Source organism: Oryx dammah, unplaced genomic scaffold, assembly GCF_014754425.2.
Source record: "Oryx dammah isolate SB20612 unplaced genomic scaffold, SCBI_Odam_1.1 HiC_scaffold_2, whole genome shotgun sequence".
Classification (NCBI taxonomy): domain Eukaryota; kingdom Metazoa; phylum Chordata; class Mammalia; order Artiodactyla; family Bovidae; genus Oryx; species Oryx dammah.
The window spans coordinates 153159631-153187111 of record NW_024070186.1 but is presented as its reverse complement, the minus strand read 5'-3'; the positions used below and the strand labels follow the sequence as shown (position 1 = coordinate 153187111).

General features: G+C 43.2%; 1 protein-coding gene across 1 annotated transcript; it reads left to right on the top strand.

The window, feature by feature from the left end:
- Positions 1 to 11773: 11773 nt before the first annotated feature.
- Positions 11774 to 24847, top strand: MIS18A (MIS18 kinetochore protein A). The gene is made up of 5 exons (XM_040227991.1): positions 11774 to 12149; positions 15224 to 15290; positions 18307 to 18429; positions 21093 to 21189; positions 21754 to 24847. The coding sequence occupies exons 1-5, from the start codon at positions 11819 to 11821 to the stop codon at positions 21832 to 21834; spliced, it is 699 nt and encodes a 232-aa protein (XP_040083925.1). The 5' UTR covers positions 11774 to 11818; the 3' UTR covers positions 21835 to 24847.
- Positions 24848 to 27481: the final 2634 nt, after the last annotated feature.

Genomic DNA, 27481 nt, shown 5'->3' with positions numbered 1-27481 from the left:
AAAAGCAGCAAGAATAGTATTTTAAAACTCCATGGAATTCATCACAACTTCAACAACCATCAAGTCCTAAGTAACAGCATCTGTAGCTCCATTCACTTCCTTCATTCTGGACTATTGCGTAGCAAATTCTAATACATCATTTCATCTGTAAATATTTCAGTACATAGCTCTAAGGAAAATTTTTTTTAGAAGTAAAACCGTGGTACTGTTATCCCACCTAAAAATAGTTAATTGCATCAAACATCCAGTCAATACTATAATTTTTCCAGTTTGCCTCATAATTTCTTTTACAGTTGATTTGTTCAAATCAGGAGGAAATGAGTTGCATGCGTTGCAGTTGGTTGAAACGACTCTCGAGTCTTGTTAAATTTGTAGGCTCTGTCTTCCTCCTACCTTTTTTTAAAATTTGGAATTTCTTTGTTGGGGAAAAGAGTTATCAACTCTGAAGAGTCTGCCAGTTAAATCCCACGTTGTGTTAGTCATGTTCCTCATTCCCTGTATTTCCTGGAAAGTGAAGTTAGACCTAGAGGCTGGATCAGATTTAGGTTCAATTTTTTATCGATAAGAATACCTCATCGGTGTTGTGGTGTCCTACCCTCAGGAGACACATAATGTCTGGTTGTGTCTTTTCTGTGCAATATTATCAACCAGTGATATTCATTGTTGAGATCCATTGAAAAGTGAAAGTGAAGTTGCTCAGTCGCATCCGACTCTTTTCGACCCCATGGACTGTAGCCTACCAGGTTCCTCAGTCCATGGGATTTTCCAGGCAAGAATACTAGAGTGGGTTGCATTTCTTCCTCCAGGAGATCTTCCCGACCCAGCGATTGAACCCAGGTCTCCCGCATTGTAGGCAGATGCTTTGCCGTCTAAGCCACCAGGGAAGATCCATTAGATATCGTAAAAATGATGATTTCTTTTCTTTCCTTTTCTTTTTTTGCCCACAAGGCTTACAAGATTTTAGTTCCCCAACCAGGGATCGAACCTATGTCCTCTGAAAAATAAAAATCGTGATTTCCTTATCCCATCATTTCTTTTTCACTTATTAGCTACCATCCTTCTAAATAAACAAACCAAAAAAGGAAAAATATCTTTGTTTATGAACTATCTGGTTACCTCAGATACAGTTCAAGATGGGATAAATGTTTGATTTACTTCTTTTTGCCAGTTTTCAAAATAATAGTTGGATTTTCTAGCATCTTTCAGCAGTGAACAGTGAGAGGTCTTTTGTTCGTTTGTTTTGAGCTTGTGCAATGAAACCTTCTTGTGTGTCCCATCCATTACAGCTACTGTCTTTACCAATGTACAGTTTACCTCATATTTGGAGAGTGAGAGCCTCCTCATGTTGGTTATATTGGAAGTTTGCTTTATTTGGTTTTTATAGCTTTTTTGCTTTCTGGAAGACAAAATGTTCCAGGCTCATTTTGTAGATTTCTTATCCCAGATCGAGGATTCAGCCATTTCTCCAAGGACTACTGGTATTTTAGTGGGAAATATTCAGCTATCATAATCTGGATGTTAAAGGTGCTAATTGCTACTGAGTTGGTTACAGTGTTCAGGCCTATTCAACCTAGAGAGCTAGGAAATGTTTATTCTTTAAAGCAAAAAAAAAAAAATCATGTGTTCATACTGATACATTTTTTTTTTTCTATTTTAAATTTTTTCCCCTTTTTCTCACATGTGCCAAGTCACTTTAGTTGTGTCAGACTCTTTGTGACCGTATGGACCATAGCCTGCCAGGTTCCTCTGTCCCTGGGCTTCTGCAGGAAAGAATACTGAAGTGAGGTGCCATTCCCTCTTCCAGGGGATCTTCCCAGCCCAGGGGTCAAACCTGCATTTCTTGTGGCTCCTGCGTTGGCAGGTGGGTTCTTTACCCCTAGGGCCACCTGGGAAGCCCTTTTCTCGTACTGATACTGTTAAATTAAAAATCATCACCACAGAGGCTTTCCTTAAGCTTAGCTTCCACAGCTGCATCTCTTTTCCCCAAAACTTTAAATCCTATTCTCCCCAAGTAATACTTACTCAATGTAAGCACTGGACACAATGCATGCAGTCCAGAATAATGTGTGCTTAGTGGCTCAGGCATGTCCGACTCCCGCGACCCCCCGTGGACTGCAGCCCACCAGGCTCCTCTGTCCATGGGGTTCTCCAGGCAAGAATACTGGAGTGGGGGGCCATTTCCTTCTCCAGGGAATCTTCCTGATCCAGGGATCAAACCCAGGTCTCCTGCATTGCAGGCAGACTCTTTACCAACTGAACTATGAGGGAAGCCCTCAGAATAATAATATCAGTATCAACAAGAACATGATTACTGAAAACAATTTAAGATGTTTTGTGAAGAGGCAGGGGTTTTTTTGTTTGCTTTATTTGTTTTTGCTTCTTGTTTTGGGTTTTTTTTTTTTTGTCCTTAGAGTATCTCCAACAAAGTATATCAAATTTATTTATTTATTTATTTATTTTGGTCATACAGAGTGGCTTTCGGGATTTCAATTCCCCAAACAGAGATCAAGCCAGGGGCCCCAGCATGAAAGTGCCAAGTCCTGACCACTGGGGTCATCAGGGAATTCCCTCAACTTCATGTTTTAAAGTCACTTAAAATAGTTCTATCTATAAAGTTATGCCACCATTAAATATATTAGATATTTCAATATGTAGAGATCACTTTTTAAATATTTACTTTGTTTTATGGTTATGTAATATTTATGCCTTCTCCTATTATTATTATATTTACATGATTCCAAAATAAAATATTACAAACTAAGGTATATTTGTAGATAAATTCCTTTCTACAGAGCTTGTAAAGTCTGTATTCTTACTGGGCAATTGCCTGCTTTCCTGCACAATAGTCTGGGCAACAGATTATGGTGTCGAAACTTTTGAATTTTATCAATCTGATAGCTGAGCTATTTGTTTTCAGTGCAGTCAAAAAATGAGTGTGGTAGAGAATATATTAAAAATATTAAATATTTGCTTTTCTTTAGCTGTGACTATGCATGCCACATTCCTTGTGGTAGCACATATTTGAATAAGAAAGGAAATGTTCAAGACACATTGTAAAAGTTCAGTTGGACTTCCTTGGTGGCGCAGTGGATAAGAATCCACCTGCCAATGCAGGGTTCCATCCCTGGTCCAGGAAGATCCCACATGCCATGGCGCAACTAAACCCCTGTGCCGCTACTCCTGAGTCCACGCTCCAGAGCCTGCGAGCCACAGCTACTGAAGCCGGCTCACTCTAGAGCCTCTGCTCCGCAATGAGAGAACCCGTTGCAGTGAGATGGCCACGCATGGCAAGGAAGAGAAGTTCACACTCGCAGAAACTAGAGAAAGCCCAGGCAAAGTAACAAAGACCCAGTGCAGCCAAAATAGAAAAGAAGTAAATAGAAATTGTTAAAAGATAATAAAAGTTCAGTTACGTCTAAAAATGTCCACTATACATGGATCAAGATTAGAGTGGATCATCTAATTCCAACCTGAAATTACTTGCCCTCTAAATTTTGAAATTCTCTAGCTTCTGAAATTGAGCTGTTGATGAGGAGACTAAAGCCACTCTGATTCTTGCACCTTTTTCTTTTCTTTGAAACTTTGGCATCTTTTCTGAAGGTTGAAGTTCGGATATTTTACAATGCTAAGTCATAGTGTGAGATTATTGCGTTCTTTGGCCGGGCAGTTGGTATATCTTTTCCATCTAAAGAGTCATGTGTTTAGCTGAGAAATTGTATTATTGTGTATGAGTGTGTGTTAGTTAAGTCGTGTCCGACTGTGACCCTATGAACTGTAGCCCACCAGGCTCCTCTGTCAGTGGGATTCTTCTGGCAAGAATACTGGAGTGGGTTGCCATGTCCTCCTTTGATTATTTATTCTTCATTTGGTCTCTCCTGTCTGTTTGGACCGCCTGTTAGTCAGATATTGGATCTCTTGCACTGATTGCTTATGCCTATTAGTTTTTCCTCTCCTTTTATATTTCTTAGTTATTTTACTGTATTTTCTTCAATATGAATTTTCTTTAATGTTACCTTCCAGTCCTTCTACCGTAGATGCAACATTGCCTCAAATCTCTTGAAAGATACATAAGCTATACCGTGATACTGAAAGGGTAACAGCCAGGAAGGCCCTGGGTCTCCAAACGGAGGAAATAGCCTGCAAGTGTCAGACATTTTTCTCTCTCTTAAGCGGCAGGAGGAAACAAACTAGCAATATTTTTTCCTTCTCTATAGAAATTTAAAGGGAGGTTTCTCTTAAAATTCTGTGTTGCCATAATGACACCTGGTTTCACCTGAAGTTAACTATTCTCAAACCTAGAGATAACCAATGCCTTTTCTTATGGAAATGTTTATCTTAAGCTATGCTAATATACTATGCATTTACCTCAAACTCTTGTCTTCAAGCTTTTGGCTCAGAACCTACTTGACAAACCAGTATGTTACACTCAGATATTGTCCCTCTAATCTATGTAAATGAAGCTATTTGTATGGTGATCTGCCCTTCTTCAAGATTCGAGTTTATCATTTTATGGCCCAGGATGAACCATTTAGTGCCAAGATTATCCCCAAATGCATATTATCGGTGAGGGGCCTGGTGCCATTCTGAGTTTTAAGACATTCCTTTCTTTCATTAACAGACTGCTAGTGACTATATAACATCCAGCTAAAGACTAGCAGGGGGGTACTCTTTCTGCCCCCTTCTGATGCCTATGTCAGAAGCTTTCTCTATCTCCTTTATACTTTAATAAAACTTTATTACACAAAAGCTCTGAGCGATCAAGCCTCGTCTCTGGCCCCGGATTGAATTCTTCTCCTTCGGAGCCAAGAATCCCGGCGGCGTGATTCAACAACAACCTTTCAATACTTTAGGTCGCTGCCGTATTATTCCAGATCCAGGAGTCACAGCCTTCACTTTTGGATCAATCTGTGTTGCGTTTAGATGTTTGGTATGTTTGATGCAGTTTATAATAAAAACTATTCCCCAAGACCTTCCTCGAGTTATATACACACACAAAACAAATAATTAAAAAAACTGGGGGAAACACAGGAGTGCTTGGAAAGAAAGCAAGAGACTGGCTTTAGAATTGCACACTGGAGATATATTCTCCCTTATACTGCCATTCTCCAGAGTTAGCCCCCTCGAGAGATTATAGTTGGAATGCCTCAAGGCATTGTCAAATGTGAAACGTGAAAAGAAAGTGAGAGTCACTCAGTTGCGACCCCAGGGACTCTACAGTCCATGGAATTCTCCAGGCCAGAATACTGGAGTGGGGAGACTGTATCAAATGTATGGCATTATATTTCAACAATTTGGTACAGTGGTATGACCACTGTATTTAGGAGCAAGAAACTGAGGTTTTAGATTAGAATCTGTGTTTTAGGACCCTTGGGAGTTAGTGACAGACACCTGATTCTAACTAGCTTAAACACCAGCAGGGTTTACTGGGAGCACGTTGAGAGGGGTGCCCGCAGAAATGGGAATGGAGGTAACTGAGGTCCTGCTGTTACTCTCGATCTCTGCCTCACATCTTGCTTCTCCCTGAGGATCAGAGTCATGCAGACTATTCCACAGAGCTGGATACCTGACTGATGACAGTTCTGGGCTCATGATTCAAGAGGAAGGGGTGAGCAGATTCTCTCCCAAGCTTTGACCTGAAACATTCCAGGGATGGACTTGGACAGGCTCTCCTTCGGACACCAGGCTCACCTTGAACCAGTCTGTGGCCAGGAAGGTGGTGGCTAAGACTGGTGTGAGGCCACCTCTGGAATAGGTCAGGAGTGGGGTGGGACCTTCAAGATGGGGAGTCCCACTGCAGCCACACTGTTGGAGTTGGGGAGGGGAAACAGCTTTCCCAAGAAAAGGGGAACAACGCTGGACCTGTCATAGCCTGGATGTCCACCAATCTCTTCCACTAACCTGAGCCGTGACTTCTGATCCAAACTGAATCTCAGCTCATCTATTTGAAGAGTAAGATGTGCGGATGAAGCATCTCTGTGGTTCTTTTCCAGCTCACACTCATGCTTTTACTGAAAAATCACATGTCCGTCTCTTTATTCTTTTTTAACTTGCATAAGAATTAAACATCTCTGTTAAAGACCGGGAAATCGTGATTCCACACATTAACTAGGAGACGGAAACAGAACTATTTAAAGAATGTCTTTCCTCTGAGGACTTTTTAGAAGCTGCAGCATATCCCTGCAGTTACTGTTTCACCCCCGGAACACAGATATAAATATCTACCTACCCTTTTCCCACAGCGTATTTTATCTCCCTAAGGAGGCTCTGATTGTGGCAGAAGGTCCCTGGGGGCTGAGTGGGGAGCATGGCTTTCTCTCAGTGACAGCTGGTCAGGGAGGGCAATGCAACTGACATTTGGTCCCAGACATCTCTCTACTGGTAGCAGTTGGACCAAACACCCTTGAAATGCAGCTGCAACCAGCTCTCTTTATACTAAAGGGGCCAGCTGGCTGACTCCAACGACCTGTAATCACTCCTTATTGTCACTCTATGTGTAAGGAAGTACATGCAATTAACATCTAGTCCCTGATTGTAAGTGGACGCCATTAATTTCTGATTTTCCCAATTGCTAGAGTCATAAATTTTTTCCATCAAAACTATCAGGGTCTAGGTAGGAGGAAGAGGAGAAAAAAAAGAAAAAAAAACCTATCAAGATTTCATGCGTTTCTTCTCTCATTTTCCCTGTCCCTTCTTTCCCTGAGTTATGCTTTGTCTCTCCTTCCCTAGTGTGAGCCATAGACATTTGATTAGACTAGTATTTTTTCTGTTAATTACACCAAGACTTTTGAACTCAGCCAGAAATGAGGGTTGAATCAGATAGTCCCAAGTAACTGGTATGTGGAGAAAGGTGGATTTAAGGATAGAATCAAGAGGAAACCTTATTGGAACTTCCCTGATGGTCCAATGGTTAAGACTCTGTGCTCCCAATACAGGGGGCATGGGTTTGATCCCTGGCCAGGGAACTGGGAAACTAAGCTGCCCTCCCCCAACACCACACACACACAAGAATAGAACCTTATTTTGAATTTTGCTTCCTACGATGCCCTTAGAACATCTTTGGTGAGGATGGCCCTCCCAAGACCCTAGGCAGGGACAAAGGTGATCTATGGGTGAGCTTCTTTCCCTTTGTCCCTCCAGATCCATTCTCCATCCTGATGTGGATGGATCACCTCAATATGCTTTGTACTCTCTCTATTCCAGTTGGACCTGGGCAATGGGGAGCTCCAGCAGGGGACTGGAGGGAAGGATGAGAACATGGTCAAGAATTTAAACTGCAGCCTCCCTCTGTGGGAGGTCAGCTCCACTGGCTGCCTCCCTTGATGGGTGGGTGACCCTCTCAAGGTGGCCTGTTCTTCCCACCTCCGCTTTCTCTCCTGCATCCTTGTGGGTTGAGGGAGAGGTGGTGTCAGTTCCGAGGCTATTAACCTGGGTTCCTTCTACCTCTTGAGGTTTTCTCCTGTGTGCACTCTCCATCTCTGTTATCTGTCCCTTTATAAAGAAACCCTCCCCATATTATTGGAATTTGACTGCTGCTCCCTTAGGGAGTAGACAATTTTGCAGCCAACTTTAGCTGAAAACAGAATCTCAATGCTGAACCGACAGTATTCAGTCCAATATATTAACCAGTGATGCAATCTTCACTCCAGGATGAGAGTCACCCTCTTCCCCGAAGGGGGAATGTGCAGAGGGTCCTGCCTGGAGTGGAGAAAGGGCGTGGGACCAACTTCTCTCTCCTACCCTCGTCCACAGCCTGTTGACTCCATTCCTAGACTGAAATGGGGGACAGAGAGGACAGACCAGTCTCACCTGAACTGATTCTGTCATAACCGGGTTCTGCACCCTCTGGCCCGGCATGGTTAGAACCCATTCTCTCTCCTGGCCCCTCAAGACTGCCAGCACCCCGGTCCCCAGTTGCACAACCCCTGATTGGGACGGTCTCCCCTCTGGCTGGTGCTCGCCTCAGTCCTGGTTCTCCAGGGGGCCTTTCACACGTGGCTGCCCCCTCCTCTCATCCTTTCAGGTTATCTTCCTGGGCAGCACTGAAATTCTGGGTGACCCTCCCGTCGGTAAAGTTCGTGTCTAGTTGGCAGTCTGATCTGGCTCACTTTGTTGTGCTCCTTCAAACAGCTCAATGGCTGGATCGTCCTGCCAGCCATTGGGTCTGCAAACCCACAGGGGACCCACAGGCTCTGGGAATGGTTCCCTGAAGTCTCCTCTCAACAAACTGAAACAAGTGGAGAGATACCCTCCACCTCCTCTGTTGGGGGAGAGCACTGGACTCACAACTCAGCTAGTCTCCAAAGAAACGCCCGTGGAGTCACGTCTGTTGCCACTTTCTCCAGCCTCTGATATTCCCCGGATGCGGGAGGAGGTTTAAGGGAGGGAGGGAATTAGTTCTCCAACAGCCTCTCTGCAGATGCCTCTGGAGTGAGGGGTGGCGGTGGGGTATGGGGGTAAGAGAAGCAATTGGTCTCATACACTCGGGCAGGCCATCTTTACCTCATCTTGGAGGCTCAGTTTTAACAGACTGTAATGGACTGTTACACATGCTCTTGTTGTTTCGTCGCTAAGTTGTATCCAACTCTTTTGCAATCCCATGGGCTGTAGCCCGCCAGGCTCCTCTGTCCACGGGGACTCTCCAGGCAAGAAGACTGGAGGGGGATGCCATTCCCCTCTCCAGGGGAGCTTCCAGACCCAGGGATTGAACCCGGGTTTCCTGCATTGCAGGCAGATTCTTTAACACTGAGCCACCTGGGAATGTAAGTTTTGAACTGCTAATAAAAAGAAACAAAACGAAACAGTTCAAATTGGCTTCCATAATAAAGAGAATTTATTGGTTTACATAATCGAAAAAGTCCAGAAATCAAGTGCTCTGTTTCTCTGTAATTCTCTCAGCTCTGTCCATCTCAGTATTTCTAAGGTGGCTGCCCTACAGCCCCGGTGTGTGCTTCCTTGTTCATATCCAGGGAACAAAGAGGATCTCTCTTCCCTCAACCACTGAACAAGTCTTGAGATTCACTCTGATTGGACGAAATTTGACTACATAGGCTAAGTTCTTATTCCAAGTCAATCCTACTACTGGGTGAGGATGATGCGCTGATTGGCTTAAGTCTAGGGTAGAAGCCATCCCAGCTGGATCTCTATGGGAGAGAGATGGGTCATCCTGATTGGGTTAAACCTCTGGGGACCCATTCCTGGAGTTGGTGATGAAGGTAGTGGAGGTGATGACTCTTAGACTCAGCCTTACCCACATGTCCTAGTTGTGTAACTAAGAGAAGGGTGGGAAGGGTTATTCAGGAAGCAACTACATCCACCCAGTCCAAGGTCAGTTTACTCAAGCAACTCTTTTGTCCCAAGGTCATCCTACTCAAGTATCTCTTTGGTCCCTGCATAAAATATGATTTTGTGGGTATCCAAATATTTTATATTCATAATACAAACAATACTCGTGACTTTAAAAGGCATTCAATCTGCTTTTCCCTGGAGAAGGGATGGCTACCCACTCCAGTGTTTTTGCTGGCGAATCCCATGGACAGAGGAGCCTAGAGTGGGCTATAGTCAATGGGGTTGCAAAGAGTCGGACAAGACTGAGCGACTAACACTTTTGCTTTGGGATGACTTTGCCACTAGACATGGTCCACTATATTTTTAATGCCCCACAAAAATGTTTTAAACTTTTAGGTCAAAGAAAATACTTTAAAATATATTTCTATGTGTATTTTTATAGCAACACAGTTGTAAAATATTATTATTGTTATTTACTTTTTTAAAGTTTTGGAAAATTTAAATGGAGGCATGGGCCCAGCAAGGCACATGGACTGGTGTCCCTAGGACGATGAACAAGGTAGACAAGTTCCTAGGACAGGCCCTGCTCGGCATTCCTTCTTTACTGTGCCCCACCACAGTATTTAGTGTTGCTAACAGGAACTGCAGGCATGAAATTAAAAGACGCTTGCCCCTTGGAAGAAAAGCTATGACAAACCTAGACAGCACATTAAAAAGCAGAGGTAATACTTTGCCGATAAAGGTCCGTCTTGTCAAAGCTATGGATTTTCCAGTAGTCATGTATGGATGTGAGAGTTGGACTATAAAGAAAGCTGACCACTGAAGAATTGATGCTTTTGAACTGTGGTGTTGGAGAAGACTCTTGAGAATCCCTTGGACTGCAAGGAGGTCAAACCAGTCCATCCTAAAGGAAATCAGTTCTGAATATTCATTGGAAGGACTGATACTGAAGCTGAAACTCTAATACTTTGGCCACCTGATGGGAAGAACTGATTCACTGGAAAAGACCCTGATGCTGGGAAAGATTGAAGGTGGGAGGAGAAGGTGACAACAGAGGATGAGATGGTTGGATGGCATATCGACTCAATGGACATAAGTCTGAGTAAACTCTGGGAGTTCGTGATGGACATGGAAGCCTGGCATGCTGCAGTCCATGGGGTCTCAAAGAGTTGGACACGACTGAGTGATTGAACTGAACTGAACAGGAACTTAAAGTCTGAATCAAAGAGATTATCCTTTGAACTCCAAGGTTACTACCCACTTACTTGTACCAGAGATACCGAGCTTGAAAATAGTAGTCCCTGGAAGTCAGGCTTGCCTCCACAAAAGAAGCAGAGGAGGGAAGGCAATTCATTCTATGGGTGAAATAAAAACCTAAAATATTCGAAGCATTTTCTTCTACTTGGAGGCTAATGAACATGGGCACAGTCTGATAATATATTTTCATGCATATTATATCATGATCCCCATAACAACCCAACTCACTTAATCCACAAAAAATTCGACTCAGGGAAGGCAAGTATAACCTTCCAGTTTCCTACGCAATTATACCCCCAGGAAGGGTAAGTCAGCTCAAGGCTTTTGACTCCAAAGCTTTTGCCTTACTGCTTAGTGCCCAGAGGCAATAAAATTGGAAGTCAATTTTTTTTGAAAAATAGTTTATCTGACCATGCAAAGTGGTGACTTAGGGCACACCCAAAGAGTTCTAAGAGCAGACCAGGGCCTTGGGGGTAACTTTCTTCCCAGACATGCTGCAAGGTTGTCCATAATGCAGGGCCATGCCCCACCAGGCTTTCCCGACCTAATCTGTGGTGCTTTAACGTCAGAGGCCGGCTTCGGGGCAGCTGAGGAAGGCTAACCACCCACAGGGGAGGCTTGCTTGATGCATGGGGCCACTGGCTCCCAGACCCAGACAGCAGAGGCACTTCCATGCTTTTCAGCATCACCGCTGCTGCCCACACCGCCTCTCCAGCCTGTCCTTGCAGTGCTAGTCTGAGTGATCTGGGGCCCTCTCCAGGGTATTACTTAGAGCAATAACAATCCACAAATGAAACACACATTGGGGTGCTTCCCCAGCAACCAGTCCATCCTAAGAGAAATCAGTCCTGAATATTCATTTGAAGGACTGATGTTGAAGCTGAAACTCCAATCCTTTGGTCACCTAATGCGAAGAGCTGACTCATCTGAAAAGACCCTGATGCTGGGAAAGATTGAAGGCGGGAGAAGGTCGCTCTAAGGGGTTTGTAATTGTTTGGAGGGCAAAACTTTCTCAAACACGCCCCTACCCTCCTTTGTAAGAGGCTGATCTACAGTCCTTCCATTTCTTGAAGGTGGAAACCCGACCCAGGTGCCTGGACACCGCAGCCAGTCCCCGCCTCCATTGCGAGCATGCGCGCTATCAGGCTGCCCTCCGACCCCGCCTCCCTCAGGCCCCGCCCTTTTGGTCCTCCACCGCCCCGCCCCGCCCCGCGCACGCCCAGGGGCGGGCTTTTCTCCTCCCGTGATGCTCCGCGGCGCGGGCGATTTGTAGCTGATGGAGGACTCTTTGTCCCCGGAAGGATGTTCCTGTACAACCTGTACGTTTGGCCACAGGGGCGAGAGGGAAGACTCCTCTCTGTTAGGCAGGCGGCTCTCGGAAGACTCGAGCCGCCACCAGCTGCTGCAGGAGTGGGCGAACATGTGGAGCTCCATGAGCGGAGAGGCATCGGTGGCCTGCTCTGAAAGGACGCGGCGCGAGGAGGCTGCGGAGCCGGCGGAGGGGCACAGGCCGCTGGTGTTTCTGTGCTCGCGCTGCCGGCGACCGCTGGGAGACTCGCTGAGCTGGGTGGCGAACCAGGAAGACACCAACTGCATCTTGCTGCGCTGTCAGTTCGGGCTGGGTCGGGTGGTGGGACTTAGGACTAAGGGTTGCCTTCTTCCTGGTGTGCGGCTCCTGGGCGGCCCCGGAAGAGGCGGGGGTGTTTTGGAGCAACTCAGGATCTTTAAAAGCAGAAAAATCTGAGAGGCTGAGCTGTTCCAGAAAAGGGGCAGGAAGAGAGTCGTCCCTGCATCTTGGACTTAGGCGTGGAAGTCCTTTTCTGGGGTCCCCCATCCCAGAAGAGCAATGGAATAGCAACGTCGTGAGCATGACTTAGGGGGAAAAAAAAAGTCAACCAACCAGGTTGTAAGCATTTAAGGTGTAGCTCCTCTGTGTTATTCCTCATAGAAATTAGTGGGCTCTGTTAATCGGTAGGTGATATTGTTAATTGTTTATTTAGGAAATTAAGCTTTTCAGCGGCCTGCTTCCTGCAGAGGATGTCAGGATTGATTTTTCAGATCCTAATAGTTGTATCACCGGACGCCTTTAGTCTGAAGTGTTACAACTTCAGAGTTGATGAATCATAATGCTGTTATAAAAATTGAAGGAGGCTTGCAATAAAAGCACTAACAACCCTCACAAAATTGGAGAGGAAGGAGGATGTGGTAAGAGGGTGAAGAAGGTCAGAGTCGTAGCTTTTAATACTGATTCTACCAGTTACCTGTATGTTTCCCCAGAGTTTCTTTGTTTTGCTGTTTTCATAGTACTTATTTAGGGAAGTGGTTCACTGAGTTATCACTAAGTTTTCTGAGTTACCACTGAGTGGTTTTCTGAGTTAATGTAAAAATGACTGTGCTTTTTGAACTTGTGGTTTTCAAGATTAAATTTCTGCTATATTTGAATTCCGTAAATATTTTTAATGGCAGAAATTCACCACTGATTTATTGACATTTATGGAAAGTTTTCCTTCCTGGGATGTATTGGGAAGAAAGAAGGAGAGCAGTGTCCACCTGTTACCTGAAACTTTTTGAAGTCTGTTTTCCTTAAGGATAAGGAATAAGTTAATTTCCTTAACAATAATTGCTGAATCCTTTTCAGTTGTTAAACATAAGCCTAAGAACATACATTTCCCATAGTAATTCATTGAGATTAATCTTTCACATCTATTAAAATCAATACAGAAGGGTGTAAAAGTAAAAAGGACTTGTCCCCATATCTTATCCCCGATCCTGACACTCTCAAGGCCCCAGAGTTCAACATGCTTTATTCTCATTCATACTTCCAGATACTCTCCATGCATATATGAGCATGTTTAAACATACATTTTTTGGAATTCCCTAAACATATAAATTTTCAAAAACACGCTTTGGATAATGTTTATACTGTTAAGCATCCTTACCTTTTTATTCTACATCTGTATTCAGTATTTTTCCATGTTAGTGCATATAGGCATAATTCACAGTTTTAGCAGCTGCCTCTTGTACCCCTGCCTCTTGTACCTCACCTGTGTAGGTGATGGCCCTCAACTGCGTGGGTTTGAATCCTGGTCTTCCACTTACTAGCTGTGTCTTGGGGGCAAGCTACCTAGCCTCTCTCTGCTTCAGTTTTCTCCTCTGTAGACTTGAGGATAATACTTACATGCGGTAATTAGGAGGACTAAGCGAGTTAGTGTGTGTCTTGTGCTAAGAAGAAATAGGAAGTGCCACTTCAGTGACATCCTTAATGGAGATGCTGTTCACCCTCCCAGTCTGCTCCTGTTGATAGAGGTCTAGGTGTTTTCCCAGGGTTGCTGCTTTAGAACCACATGTATGTATTTGGGTTGAGATTTTGCTACAGTACAAGGGCCTTTGTAGGCTGTTACAATTGAGAATCTTAATCTTTATTCTAAAAATGAAAATGAGAGTCTATTTTAGTGAATGCGGTGTTTAAGCTGGAGAGTGATAGGACTCAGGTTTTTCTTTGGAGGATGCACTGAAGAGAAGAATAAGCGTGGAAGTGGGGAGGTCAGTCCGGGGCCAGCAGCGCTGCTCAGGGAGAGGAGGTGGCGGTCGTGTGGGGCTGGACTGAGATCATGAGGTAGAATGGACAGGACTTCTCAGAGGAATGTCTGAAGGGGAGCAGGGTAAGGAGATGATGAGTGTAGGGTGACACCGATTTCTGATCTGAGCGGTGGGCAGATGGGAGTGGGGTTTACTGAGTTACGGTAGACTGCAGAGGAGGTGAACTCAAGAGTCTGTTCTGATGTCCTTTCTTCATGTCCCTCCACCTTTGGTATGTCCTGAATTTGGGTGCTCTGGGAATGTTTCCTGTTGGCTTCTAGGGTTCAGCTGTGACCCCTGTTCAAGTTGTAGTCTAAAAGATTGGGGCTGGGTTTCTGTGGACCCTCTCTGCTGCTTTCAAGTCGCTTCAGTCATGTCTGACTCTGAGACCCCATAGACGGCAGCCCACCAGGCTCCGCTGTCTCTGGGATTCTCCAGGCAAGAACACTGGAGTGGGTTGCCATTTCCTTTTCCAATGTATGAAAGTGAAAAGGGAAAGTGAAGTCACTCAGTCGTGTCTGACTCTTCGCGACCCCATGGACTGCAGCCTACCAGGCTCTTCCGCCCTTAGGATTTTCCAGGCAAGAGTACTGGAGTGGGGTGCCATTGCCTTCTCTCTGCTACTTATAGGGAAATGAGCTCTGTATTTGAGAGTTGGAGATGTATGCCCAGACTTGTGGCTCAGACGGTAAAGCGTCTGTCTGCAAAGAAGGAGACCTGGGTTCAATCCCTGGTTTGGGAAGATCCGCTGGAGAAGGAAATGGCAGTTTCACCATCAGTTGAATTTTTTCTTCCCTGATTGTTCTAAGTTTTACCGTCAATTGAATTTTTTCTTCCTAATTTTATTCATTTTGTTAATTTCAGTGTTTTCTGGGAAGGGAAGGAAATAACTCTTATTCTGCTATGTTTTTCCAGAAGACCCTGTACGCTTAGTTTTAAACCAGTGCGCGCGCGTGCGTGTGTGTGTGTGTGAGAGTGACTTTTGGGCCTTTTTTTTTTTCTGGCTTTCTGAGTTCTAAAATTAAAGTTGAATTAGAAGTTCTCTAAATACCTGCATGTGTCTTATATCAGACCACATTAATACATTGTTACTTCTTTCCAGGTGTTACCTGTAATGTTTCTGTGAATGAGGAACAGATGCTATCCAAACGTAAACATGATAATTGTTGGTGAGTAAAGCTATATCTATATGAGTATGTATGTTTTTATTTTTTTAAATAAAAATCTTTAAAAAAGATCATCAGCAGTAAAATTTGGGATAAAACTTTTTTCATGGTGTGTGTGTGTGCTTAGTTGCTCAGTCGTGCCTGACTCTTTGCAACCCCAAGGACTGTAGCCCTCCAGGCTCCTCTGGAGGAGGATTCCATGGGGATTCTCCAGGCAACAGGACTGGAGTGGGTTGCCATGCCGTCCTTCAGAGGATCTTCCCAAGCCAGGAATCGAACCCTGGAGGAGGATTCCGTGGGGATTCTCCAGGCAACAGGACTGGAGTGGGTTGCCATGCCCTCCTTCAGAGGAGCTTCCCAAGCTAGGAATCGAACCCAGGTCTCCTGCATTTCAGGTGGATTCTTCACAGTCTGAGCCACCAGGGAAGCCCTTTTTCATGGTAATACCAAATCAGTCATTGTGCATGCTTAGTTACTTCAGTTGTGTCTTACTCTTTGCAACCCTGTGGACTGTAGCCTGCCAGGCTCCTCTGTCCATGGGATTCTCCAGGCAAGGATACTGCTGTGGGTTACTGTTTCCTCCTCCAGGGGATCTTCCTGACCCCGGGATCGAGCCCACGTCTCTTACATCTGCTGCATTGGCAGGTGGTTTCCTGAGTGACAGAGGGCGCCTTTAGATTTAAGATGGAAGAGCTTCTAAACTTCTCAAGGCCTGTTCCAGCACTTCCATTTTGGGTATTTGGCTTTGACCTGAAGGTCATTGAAAATAAAAACAGGAAAAGAAAGTATCTTTATTGTGGAATCTCTGAGCCAAGGAATGCTTTAGGTAAATGCTCCCTACTTTTCATGCCGTAGCACCCATAGGTAATGCTAATGTGGCACATACAGACATGTGTGGCCCACTGAGGTAAAGACAAGGCTGCATACACAGCAGCACGGGGGCTCCAGCTGCCCCAGGCCCTGTTTTATCTCTCCAGGTGTTGAAGGGGTCAGTATCCTGCTCTACCTGCCACCGTCTACTGCAAGCAGCATCCTCAGCAAACTAAATGGGAAGCTCTGCTTTGAAGAATTGTTGCCCAAAAGTTGTCTTACTGATGCATATGAATAAGTAGTACACAAGCAATTCAACAGAAATGAATAATCATATATTAAGATTTTATTATTATTTATTTATTTTAATATTTATCTATTTGGCCCCACAGGGTCTTCATGGTGGCTCTTGGGATCTTTGATCTTTGGTTGTGGACTCTTTAGTGTGCAAACTCTTAGTTGCGGCACGTGGGATCTAGTTCTCTGATCCCCAAGGATCAAACCTGGGCCCCCTGCATTGGGGAGCTCAGAGTCTCAGCCGCTGGACCACCAGGGAAGTCCCTATTTTTTTTATTTTATTTTAAAACATTGGTTTTTCATTTCTAGTAATGTTAGAGTGTCCTACTCAAATAAAGTATATTTTCATTTAAAAAGTTACTCTCTTTAAGGAGAATGTAAAGTCCTAATAGGGCGGGTGTCGTGCAAATGTAACAGAAATTGTCCTGCTGGCATGCTGGTAGTAACGATTTGGAAAACCCAGCCTTGGATCGTTTCTCCCTTTATTGAGGAAGAAAATGAGACCTGGGGAGGTTTACAGCCTCACCAAGGGCATAGGCCGTTAGCAGGAGCTAATGATGGTGCTTTGCTGTCTCTGCTTCCTGCAGAGTGTCCTCTACTTCCCAGTTCCAGTCATTCCGATGTCAGCTTAGAGCTTTGCTGTCGCGCACTTGCTATTTTTCATTACATTGACTCTGAGTTTTTATTTAAGTTTATTTTAGAAGGAATCTGTATGACTGCCGTGAATGTATCAGTTGCTGTTACTGGAAAGTAACTGTGACGATAATTACAGTGGAAACCAATGTTATTAAGTTCTAGCTGAGATACCCTTGGCTGGCTGGTTCTGAGCCTGAGGTCTGTCCTCGTATTACAGTTAAAAGATTTGCAGCTGTGACATACACATTAAAGACCTCTAGCACCAGGCTGAGACTTTTCTGTCCTTCATAATCAAGATTTCTAGAGAACTGAAAAGGGAATTGACTCTTGCTCTGAAGCAGTGTTGTGAGTTCTGCTCGCTTGTATCACCTGAACCCCATCCTTGATGCCAAACTAGAGCTCGTGGGCCGAGCGCCTGTTTTTATAAACATGTTTTTATTGGAGCACAGGCCATTCAGTTACGTATTGTCTGTGGTGCCCTCCTGCTACAGTGGTAGAGACAAGTAGTTGCAGTAGACGGCACGTGGCCTGCAAGCCTAAAATATTTTTCTCTGACTCATCACAGAAAAAAATTTGCCTATCCCTGCCCCAGGGCATTAATGATCCCTGGTGGACAATTGACATTTAAAGAACATGTACGATCTTTCTGCCTTATTTCAGAATTTTAGTTAATTTTGAATACCAGATTGAGGTGTTTACAGTCTAGAAAAGCGCCATCTTCTCAGTATATTCTCATCTTCTTTTTTGTTTTTCTAACTTTTTATTTATTTTTGTCTGTGCTCGGTCTTCATTGCTGTGCATGGGCTTTCTTTACTTCTGGCGAGCGGGGACTGCTCTCTAGCTGGCGGTGTTGGAGCTTCTCATTGCGGTGGCTTGTTGTGGAGCATGGGCCCTAGGAGCTCGAGCTTCAGCAGTTGTGGTGCACAGGCTTAGTTACTCCACAGCATGTGGAATCTTCCTGGGCTAGGGATCGAACCCTTGTCCCCTGCATTGGCAGGTGGATTCTTATCCATTGTACCACCAAGGAAATCCAGCATACTCTCTGCTTTGTCACTTGTGTGCGTGCTGTCGGTCACTGGTTACTGAAGGCAGTGTGACCTGGAGGTGCTTTCAAATGTAAGCATCTTACTATCTTTTTTTTTTTTCTTTTTATACATAGGACCTAGTAGGGTCAGGACAACATACTTCAGCAACTTAAACGTTTAGGTGTTTACAGATCTCAACAGTGGGATTTTTGTGGTAACCAGTCACTAAAGGATGACGTTTCTTGTTGCAGCATCCTGCAGACTTTGTACTGCACAGGTTGTTCGCTCAGCCTCGGCTACCTGTACAGGTGCACACCCAAGGATCTAGACTACAAGAGGGACATGTTCTGCCTTAGTGTTGAAGCCATTGAAAGGTATGTTTGAGGCATAAATGAATAGCTCATCACTGAATTCTCAGAAAGTTGTTTGCAGACAAATTGGTATGAAAACTTGGAGACTAAACATTGTTTGGTTAAAATATGTTTTTAAATAATAATTTCTGACCCTAAAGCAAGTGATTTTTGTTGTTTGGACCTGATTTATTTGCTATTGGAAAGGTCCGTCATGGTAAATTGTAGAAGAAAGCACTGTGAGAACATTTTGTAGAGTAAAAATTTGCTGTTTTTCTTAATTAAATTTAGTTTAGTAGGAGTTTTTTAAAGCAATTGTGTGTATCAATATATTTTGTCCATTTTATTTTTCCCTCTAGTTTTTAGTCTAGTAGAATAACTTGAAGAAATAGGAATTTCAGAAATGGTCGGGAAAGGAGTCCCTTTGATGTTCAGGAAAAGTAGAAATGCAAAGTCCAGCTATTTCCTAGAGGATTGTAAATAACTGTCTGCTGTTTTGAGAGATGCAAGGAAGTACCTTCATTTTTCAAGACTTCTAAAAGGTGTTTGGAGACAAGGTGAATTAGGGTCTGATGACATATATCTTACTGACCCTTTAGTTCATTAACCTTTTAAAATTGGAAACAGAATTAATTGACCCCAATGTCTTTTCACTTATCCTGGAAATGATGTAACTCTCAAGACTTTAGAGATTGTTGTTGTTTAGTAGCTGAGTCGTGTCCAACTCTTTATTACCCCATAAACTGTAGCCCGCCAGGCTCTTTTGTCCGTGAGATTCTCCAAGCAAGAGTACTGGAGTGGGTTGCCATTTCCTTCTCCAGGGGATCTTCCTGACCCAGGGATCGAACCCGTATCTCCTGCATTGGTGGGTGGGTTCTTACCACTGAGCAACCAGTTAGAGAGGTTTTCTTAGAGATTCCTAGGAAACCTTAAATATCAAGAAAGAAGAACAAAAGTGCCTACACTTTCATTACTTGAAGTATGTTGTCACTTTGTTGAATTTCTTAGATTTTCTCTTTAAAAAAATTTAGAATAGTATTCTTTTTATTATAATTTTTCATTTAATTATTTTTTGATCACTACAGTTTTACCACCATCTTTGAAACTAGACAAGTTTGGATCAAAATTGTGAAATCTGCAAACTTTTTACAGCCTTTAACACAAGAGAATAATGTAGCGAGTACTGCTCATTGATGTAAAGCATGCAGGCCCACCTGGGGAGAGATCAGATCTGCTTTGGTTTTAATATGTAAATAGAAGACTCATGCCCAAACAGCTGCTCCCTTAATCTCCATGGGAGTTTTACCAAGACTTGTGAAAATTATGTGGGGGAGAGTACAAGTATGAACTACATGAAATCTTAAACAAGTATGCTTGGTACGGAACCTTAAAAGCGATCCATATCTGTATAAAAGAAAATATGTGGAAGGTTTCTGCACAGAGGATCCTCGTATCGAAGCTGTTCTTTTCCCAGCAGTTGGATTTAAGGAAAAGTTACCTGATAGGGCAGAATTTAAATGACAGGGAACCAGGTGTGTTTTAGAAATGGATGCCCTCCGTAATGTTTATTTACAGCATTGTAAATTAATCAGTGCCATTTAATTTTCCCCGTCTCATTTTTCTTTTCTAAATAAGATATTAACTGCCTTCTGTAATTTTTCCTTTGATGACATTTTTTAGAAATTTAATCAATTAATCTTGGGTTTCCAACAGAAGACTGTTTGTATTTAACAGAAGTGACATACTGAAGTTTGTTACATGTGGTGAAAGACTTCTAAAGAAATACAAACAAATGAAGGTTTTTTATGTTTTTTTTTTTTTTTGAGAAATAACAGTACTTTCTCTACTGTTTAGATTTATTTGGTTGCCAGAGCTGGGCTTGTTTTCTTCCATTGCTAGGCCAGTTGTATTTTCAAATTGTAGCATGTCATCCAGAGAAGGCAATGGCACCCCACTCCAGTACTCTTCCCTGGAAAATCCCATGCATGGAGGACCCTGGTAGGCTGCAGTCCATGGGGTTGCTAAGAGTCAGACACGACTTCACTTTCACTTTTCACTTTCATGCATTGGAGAAGGAAATGGCAACCCACTCCAGTGTTCTTGCCTGGAGAATTCCAGGGACAGGGGAGCCTGGTGGGCTGCCGTCTTTGGGGTCTCACAGAGTCGGACACGACTGAAGCGACTTAGCAGCAGCATGTCATCACCTCAGAGAGCAGGGCAAAACATGAGTTGTAAAATAACTGTTGAAGTTGCTGAAATCTAGGTAATCAACAATTGATGCTACAGATTACATACTAAAAGTCAAAATTTGAAAATGCACAAAAACTTGAAAATGCACATGTTCTTGAAAGGTTATATAAAACAGTGGCTTCTTTAGGATCTTTTAAAACTTCAAAATGTTACTGTTGTACCACTCAGCTTACTAAAGAGCCAGTTTTATTCCCAATAACGAAATATTTATAGCATTGAGAAATATGTAGAGCTCTTGGACAAAGCTATTACAGAGAAAAACATGATTTCATGTAGTTCAGCTTCCTCTGTAGGTTTCTATTAACAAAAGTAATTGTTTTATGTGTTTACTTGGTACTAATATATATTTCAATATACTTTGAGTTTTAATGTTATCAATATAAACTTTATATTTACTCCCGTCTTGTATTTTAACTTTGTATTGTACTGTGCTTCAGTTATGTTTTAGGGTCATCTGAAAAGCAAATTGTGTCAGAAGACAAAGAGCTTTTCAATCTTGAAAGTAGAGTTGAAATAGAAAAATCTCTAAAGGAGGTAATTTTGTTCTGCGCTTTTTGTGTCTTTGTATAAACAACTTCCAGTCAATGACCAAGTGCTACTCCATGAATAATTCTTAATTGTGTCTTCTCTTTTGATCTTAGCATTCATGGTGAGAGAGTGCTTATTTTATTTCAGTTGTTAGTAAAGTTGATTTACTGGGAACCAAACTACAAATTAAGCCAAAACTTTATGGAAAAAATTATAAAAACATTCTATGCTAAATCAAAGCAGTATGTATTCTAAAACTATTAAAATAGAAATATATCTTTAAATCAGTATTTGATTTGATTTGATTTTCATGGTGAAAACAGCCTTATTTTTGAATGTTAACATCCTGTCACAGGCACGATAGTGGTGAATAAATGGAAAAGCTATGGATCAGAGGTTGAGAGCTACTATTAATAGGCTTATGTCTTATTTAAGTAGAATTCCATTAAATAAACACAGATATGTATAATATATAACATAGCAGAAATTATAGTAATGATCAACATTTAAATCATCTTTAACTGTGTATGATTTTAATCATGTATTTTTTCTGTTTTTTCCATTGGATAGATGGAAGATGTTTTGAAAGCCTTGCAAACAAAGCTTTGGGAGGTCGAATCAAAACTGTCCTTTACCAGTTGTAAAAGCTGAATTGGTTCCAAGGCCCACATTCTGCAGTCCTCTGCTGATGGAGAGTTCTTTCATATGTAGCAATTCTCATAATATACTCCACTTAGAACTGAAAGAGTTGGGAACAGTCATGTACATTGTATCCTTTTGTACTGACCAGCTGGTCACATGAGAAGACCTGTAGAACTTTTCTGGCTGTGTTTGATGGTAAAGAGGTGATTGTTTCCTAAACTCCAGTTTTAAAGTCATGATAATTGCTGGAATTTAAGAGTTGTTGTTTTGATAACAAACTGCCATAATTTTTTGAATGGTTTTCTCCTCTGTACCGGATTCATTATTTTTTATTTCCTATTTTTAAACTTTATTCTCTGTACCGGATTCATTATTTTTTATTTCCTATTGTTTAACTATATTTCACTTTTAATAGTTTGAGCACTGTTTAGTATTGAGTGCTTCAAAAATCTCAGAGGTGTTTCCATCTACTGTGTGGTTGAATCTTTGAAAACTAATGAATACAGCTTTCTGGAGAAACTGGTCAGTTGAATTATTTGTCAGCACTCTGAAACCTTGCACAAGAGTAGATTAGCATGTATTCTGTTGGTGGTTGGATTCCGTTTGGTCCTGTTTATTTACTCCTGTGTGCTTGCTTAGCTTCTCAGTCGTGTCGGACTTTGCAGCCCTGTGGACTGCAGCCATCCAGGCTGCTCTGTCCATGGGGTTTTACAGGCAAGATTGCTGGAGTAGGGTGCCGTTTCCTTCTCCAGGAATCAAACCTGTGTCTCCTGCATTGCAGGGGGATGCTTTAGCTGCTGAGCTGTCAGGGAAGCCCTTGTTAACTACCATATGCCCCATAATCTGGCAGCATAGTTACCAAGGAGAGTAGTAATCATTCCCAAGGGTGGGATTCTGGGAGAATTGTCAGTTTTCATAATGTAAGACTTCTCGTAAGCCCTTGTTATTTTCATAATGAGGGGGAAAATAAAGATGAAAGCAAAGTGCTTTACAATTGATTTTTATGAAACAGTTGTTTAAGTGAGCTCAGAAACCCTGCTGTCATTAAATACCACACATTTACTGGGCATGGCAGTGTAAGGGGTCCTGCTCAGGACTCTAAAGGTAACCCCAAATTTCCCCAGCCCCTACTCTGTTTTTGAGTATAAATGAGGCCACCTAACATTAGTACTCAGCGTGTTTGAGTAACTTAACTCAATTTCTGCTCAGAACCTCCCTAATTGTTTCTGAGAATACCTCAAGTTGTCATGGCAAAAGGTCCTAAGTCAAACCGACTTGATCATTGATCATTCACAATTACTAAGTTCTTTTTGAGAGATTGTCCGCAGCCTCTGATCATTTGAAGTTAGTGAGCTGTCCAGGTCTCTTCTCAATACCTGCTGGCAACAGTCACGCTGCCTCAGTAAGCTTGATGAGGTCCCCAGGGTCTGTTATTGTAGGTGTTTCAGTGGCGCTTGTGTGAAAGTTCATTTAGAACAGATGGGAGAGTTATTTGAACCGAGAGGTTGAGCTGACTTTCTAGTCGGCACGGGTGACTGTTCTCCACTCTCTTTCAGGGCCATTCCAGTTTGGCTCCTTAGTTCCTTTTACCCTGTTCCTCTTGGGCTACAGTTTCTAGCCCATCCATACACCTTGAAAACTACTCATTGCACCAGTGCACAGTAATTTCTGATATCCAGGCAGTGCTAACCGAGCCTCTCTTGTGGTTCAGGAAATAAACAGCCCAAGTGCCTTTGTGGCAGTTTGGGCCTTTGGTTAGCATTTCCCTGTACACTCTTTGTGTTTGGAGTTTTATTTCCGGCGAGGGTCCTTCAGACGAAGTTAGCTTAAACCATGTGGGTGGAGAGCTCACACACATTTATCATGCAGTCTTTGTTGAAGCATCTGAAAGCAGATCCCAGGAAACAGTCGTGTCTCCGTGTAAGGCACAGTCTGTGTCTCTGGCCTCTGTGGTGTCGCTGAAAGAGTGGGCTTATTATCACCGTGGGGAAGAGAGCTCTGAGACTCCCACGCTGCCTAATCGACAGGTCCATGTGGGACAGCCTCGTCCTCCTCAGGCTGCCCTGTGGCGCTTTGGAGGAGGGCCCGTCCTCACACTCTGGGTCAGCCTCTGCTGAAACCAACCACCCATTTCTCTGAAGCCTAGTGACTTCAGGCTTAGAGACTTTTTAGGCTCTGCCTGATGGCTCATTGGCGTGCTGTTTGTTTGACTTGCCCTATGTAGCCATATACTAAAATCGACAGTCAGGCCTGGTTCCTACTCCTTGTGACTGTGTGCTATTGTTTCTGGTTATCATTGCCCATGAGCAGGAGTGAGGATCCTGGAGCAAGAAACATTCCAGCCTGAACTGCACAGGACCCCAACAAAGAGGCTTCAGATAGGATCTAACCAGAACTTGTTTCTTCAGCTGATCCTCATGAAAGGGTGCCCCCCAGTTCTTTAGGGAGAACCTCTGGAAACTAGTAGAGGACCTATTTATAGACTGTTGTGAATGCATGTGTATAGAACATTGTACATGGTTTTCATCCCAGAGTGTGGGTTCTGCTGTTGTCAGCAAGCTCTCCTGTTATGTTCACAAGTTTCCAATCTTACGAGGCTGCAGTGGGTATTGCTTGTGTAGGATAGATGTCTAGACAGAGTATGTCCTACCTGGGTGATTCTGGTCAGGCTTGGGGCATTAAAAATGGGCAAAATGAGAGTCCCTCCTTGCAGAGTTGGGTCTAGGTGTTCAGTAGGAGCTACTTGAGAGGAGCCATGATGAGCAACGTGATGAGCTTTTGAGGGAATCTTGGGGGTGGTCGACCCCCGGCCAGAGTCCCCCGCTTCAACTGCTCTATTAGCCTTGTGACCTGGGACAAGTCTTTTACCCATTTTGAGCCTCTGTTTTCTTATCTGTAGAATGAGCTGTGATAACCTGCTTTTCTTGCATCACAGATAAAGTAGTGCTTATGATGGTACTTTGAAAACAGTAAAGCATCAAAAATAAATGACAAAGGTGTAGCCTTGTTTAATTTGATCTGATTCAGTGTTCTCCTCAGTCTTACTTCTCGTCGGATTGTTTGGATGTCCTGGTGCCTCAGAGGCAAAGAATCTGCCTGCAGTGCAGGAGATCCACGTTTGACCCCTAGGTCGGGAAGATCCCCTGGAGAAGGGAATGATCACCCACTCCAGTATTCGTGCCTGGAGAATTCCACGGACAGAGGAGCCTGGCGGGCTACAGCCCACGGGATCGGAAAGAGTCAGACACAACTGAGCAACTAATTCAAAACAAACAAACAAAAATCTGAAACACCATATTTAAAATAAATACAGGGACACTGAATTAAGTTCATTCTCTAATTACAAACACGTGAACGCTGTAGAAAATCTGAAAAGTAAACGAAGCACAAAGAGCAAAATAAAACCCGCACACGATTCCACCACTACTTTGTGGAGCTACATTCCTGTTGTCATTTTATATGCAAATTTAGAATTGTTCCGGACATACTGTTTTTACTAAAAATATTTGATAAACATTTCTGCGTCATTAAACGTTCTTTTGTAACCCGATTTTTAATGACTACCTAGGATGAAGCATCTATTTTCAACCTTGTTTAAATGTGATCCTTTGGTATGAAATTTCGTACTTTTTAGCAGCCTAATAACTTAGTTGACTTGTCAGATAGGAGAGAAGGCGTGAAAGAAGTCTTCATCCAGCCGTCTGTTTGTCTAACTGCAGGGTGCACAGGAGCAGCCAGCCAGTGGTTAAAATTTCGGGAATTTGTGAACTGGCTGTTCAATCCTTGGCAACTTCAAACTGGCCAGGATTAGGAGCACAGACGCAAGCAAGAGGAACATTCCATGTATTGGGAATGAGCAGGACCAAATGTGACAACATCCCTAAAATTTAGCCTTTGAGAATTAGCGATGAAATCAAAACACACACCGTCGTGGGGACTTTCCCTCCAAGATCTTCTAGTCTTCTTGACTCAGACCTACACTGCCAGAGGAAAGGAGGGCATTGATGGTGTGGACAGTGAGCCCAGATAAATTCAGGCCCCTGGCAGGTTCTGATTCCATGCACCCAGGTGGCACTAGTTGTAGAGTCCTCCTGCCAGTGGAAGAGATGTTAGAGAGGTGGGTTCAGCCCCTGGGTGGGGAAGATCCCCTGGAGAAGGAAATGGTCACCCACTCCAGTATTCTTTCCTGGAGAAGCCACGGAGAGAGGAGCCTGGCAGGCCACAGTCCATGGGGTCACAAAGACTCAGACAGTATTGCATGTAGGAGTATTTATACCAGAGAAATCTGCAGTTGCTAAAAGGCAGGATTATTTCCAGAGAGCTGCTTTCCCGGAAGGTTACTGTATATTTTGAACCTCCCTCTCTACTGTTTGACTTAAAGTTTGAGAAGAGAAATTGACTTCTGTATTCAACACTCGGAAGACCAAGTCCTGAGAGCTTTTCATCTAATAAATGAAACACTATCTTTTGGACTTTAGTGATTGGACTGTCAAGGTCTTCACCTCTTCCAAGGAAAAAAGCAAAATACCTTAAGTGACTTAAGATGACATGTAAATGGTGACTGTTAAATCTGCTTTTGTTCTTCCTGAATTAAGATAAATAACTGGACAGTTGCTTGCCTGTGAACAAGCAGAGATAGTTCATCTGCAATCACTTTTAAACTGAGGGACAACATTTACTCTTTAGCCCAGACATGTTCTGGATACCGATGGTTAATTTTGTTTAGTGAGAACTAAGTTCCGTCTATAGGATGTTTTATCATCCAGGCCTCTGTTCACGATGGTCCAAGTGCAGTCAAGGCCAGTCTGCATAACTAACTGTAGTCTCTTTGGAGTGTTTACACTTGTCTAAAATCTTGTTCTACTAATCTGGGAGGTAGTGTGAAGTGAGGGGATCTGAGGAAGTGATGTACTGGAGTCTGGAGTTTTATTGGCCCAAATGTGATTTCAAAGAGAACTGGCCTCATTTTATTCAGAATTATCTCCTACTGACTTCTGCAAGCTTGACAGAATTAAATTAACTCTGTAACTTTTTCCCCCTAAACAATTACTACCATGGTTTCTAGATCCTCTATTTAATTTTATGGCAAAGAGATGGACAAAGGAATCTCTCAAGGGTCCTTTCAACCTTATAACTCATGTAAGCTGAAAGGAAATCAGAAATAAACGAGGGAAATGAAAATCCAGGAGCTGACTTGGAAGACTTGAGGATAATTTAGTTCTTTTTAACGCTTTCACCTTGCTGTCTCGGGAACTGCAAGGTTGTAATTTTGAAGACTTGAGAATCAGAAATTGCGGAAAAGTAAATGGGGTTCCCTGGTGGCTCAGCAGTAGAGAACCCACCTGCCAGTGCAGGAGATGAGGGTTTGATCCCTGGGTCAGGAAGACCCCCTGGAGAAGGGCATGGCAACCCACTCCAGTCTTCTTGCCTGGAGAATCCCATGGACAGAGGAGTCTGGCGGGCTACGGTTCATGGGATTGCGAAGAGTCAGACATGATGGAGCGACTGAACAACTACAAGATGTGTGTGTGTTTGAATAACATTTTCCAAAGCAAATGCAAGAATGTTGTAATTTTGAAGATAAATCTTCTGAAGCCATCAAATGGTATTCCCCGAAGGGGGCAGACAGCTTACTTTTGACAGGCACATTGGCCTT

Bases quoted from the DNA above. Each gene is read 5' to 3' on its own strand.
- MIS18A (XM_040227991.1), top strand. From the start codon at position 11,819: ATGGAGGACTCTTTGTCCCCGGAAGGATGTTCCTGTACAACCTGTACG. The intron at 12,150-15,223 runs GTCAGTTCGGGC...ACTTCTTTCCAG, and splicing joins CAACTGCATCTTGCTGCGCT to GTGTTACCTGTAATGTTTCT. The intron at 18,430-21,092 runs GTATGTTTGAGG...ACTGTGCTTCAG, and splicing joins AGTGTTGAAGCCATTGAAAG to TTATGTTTTAGGGTCATCTG.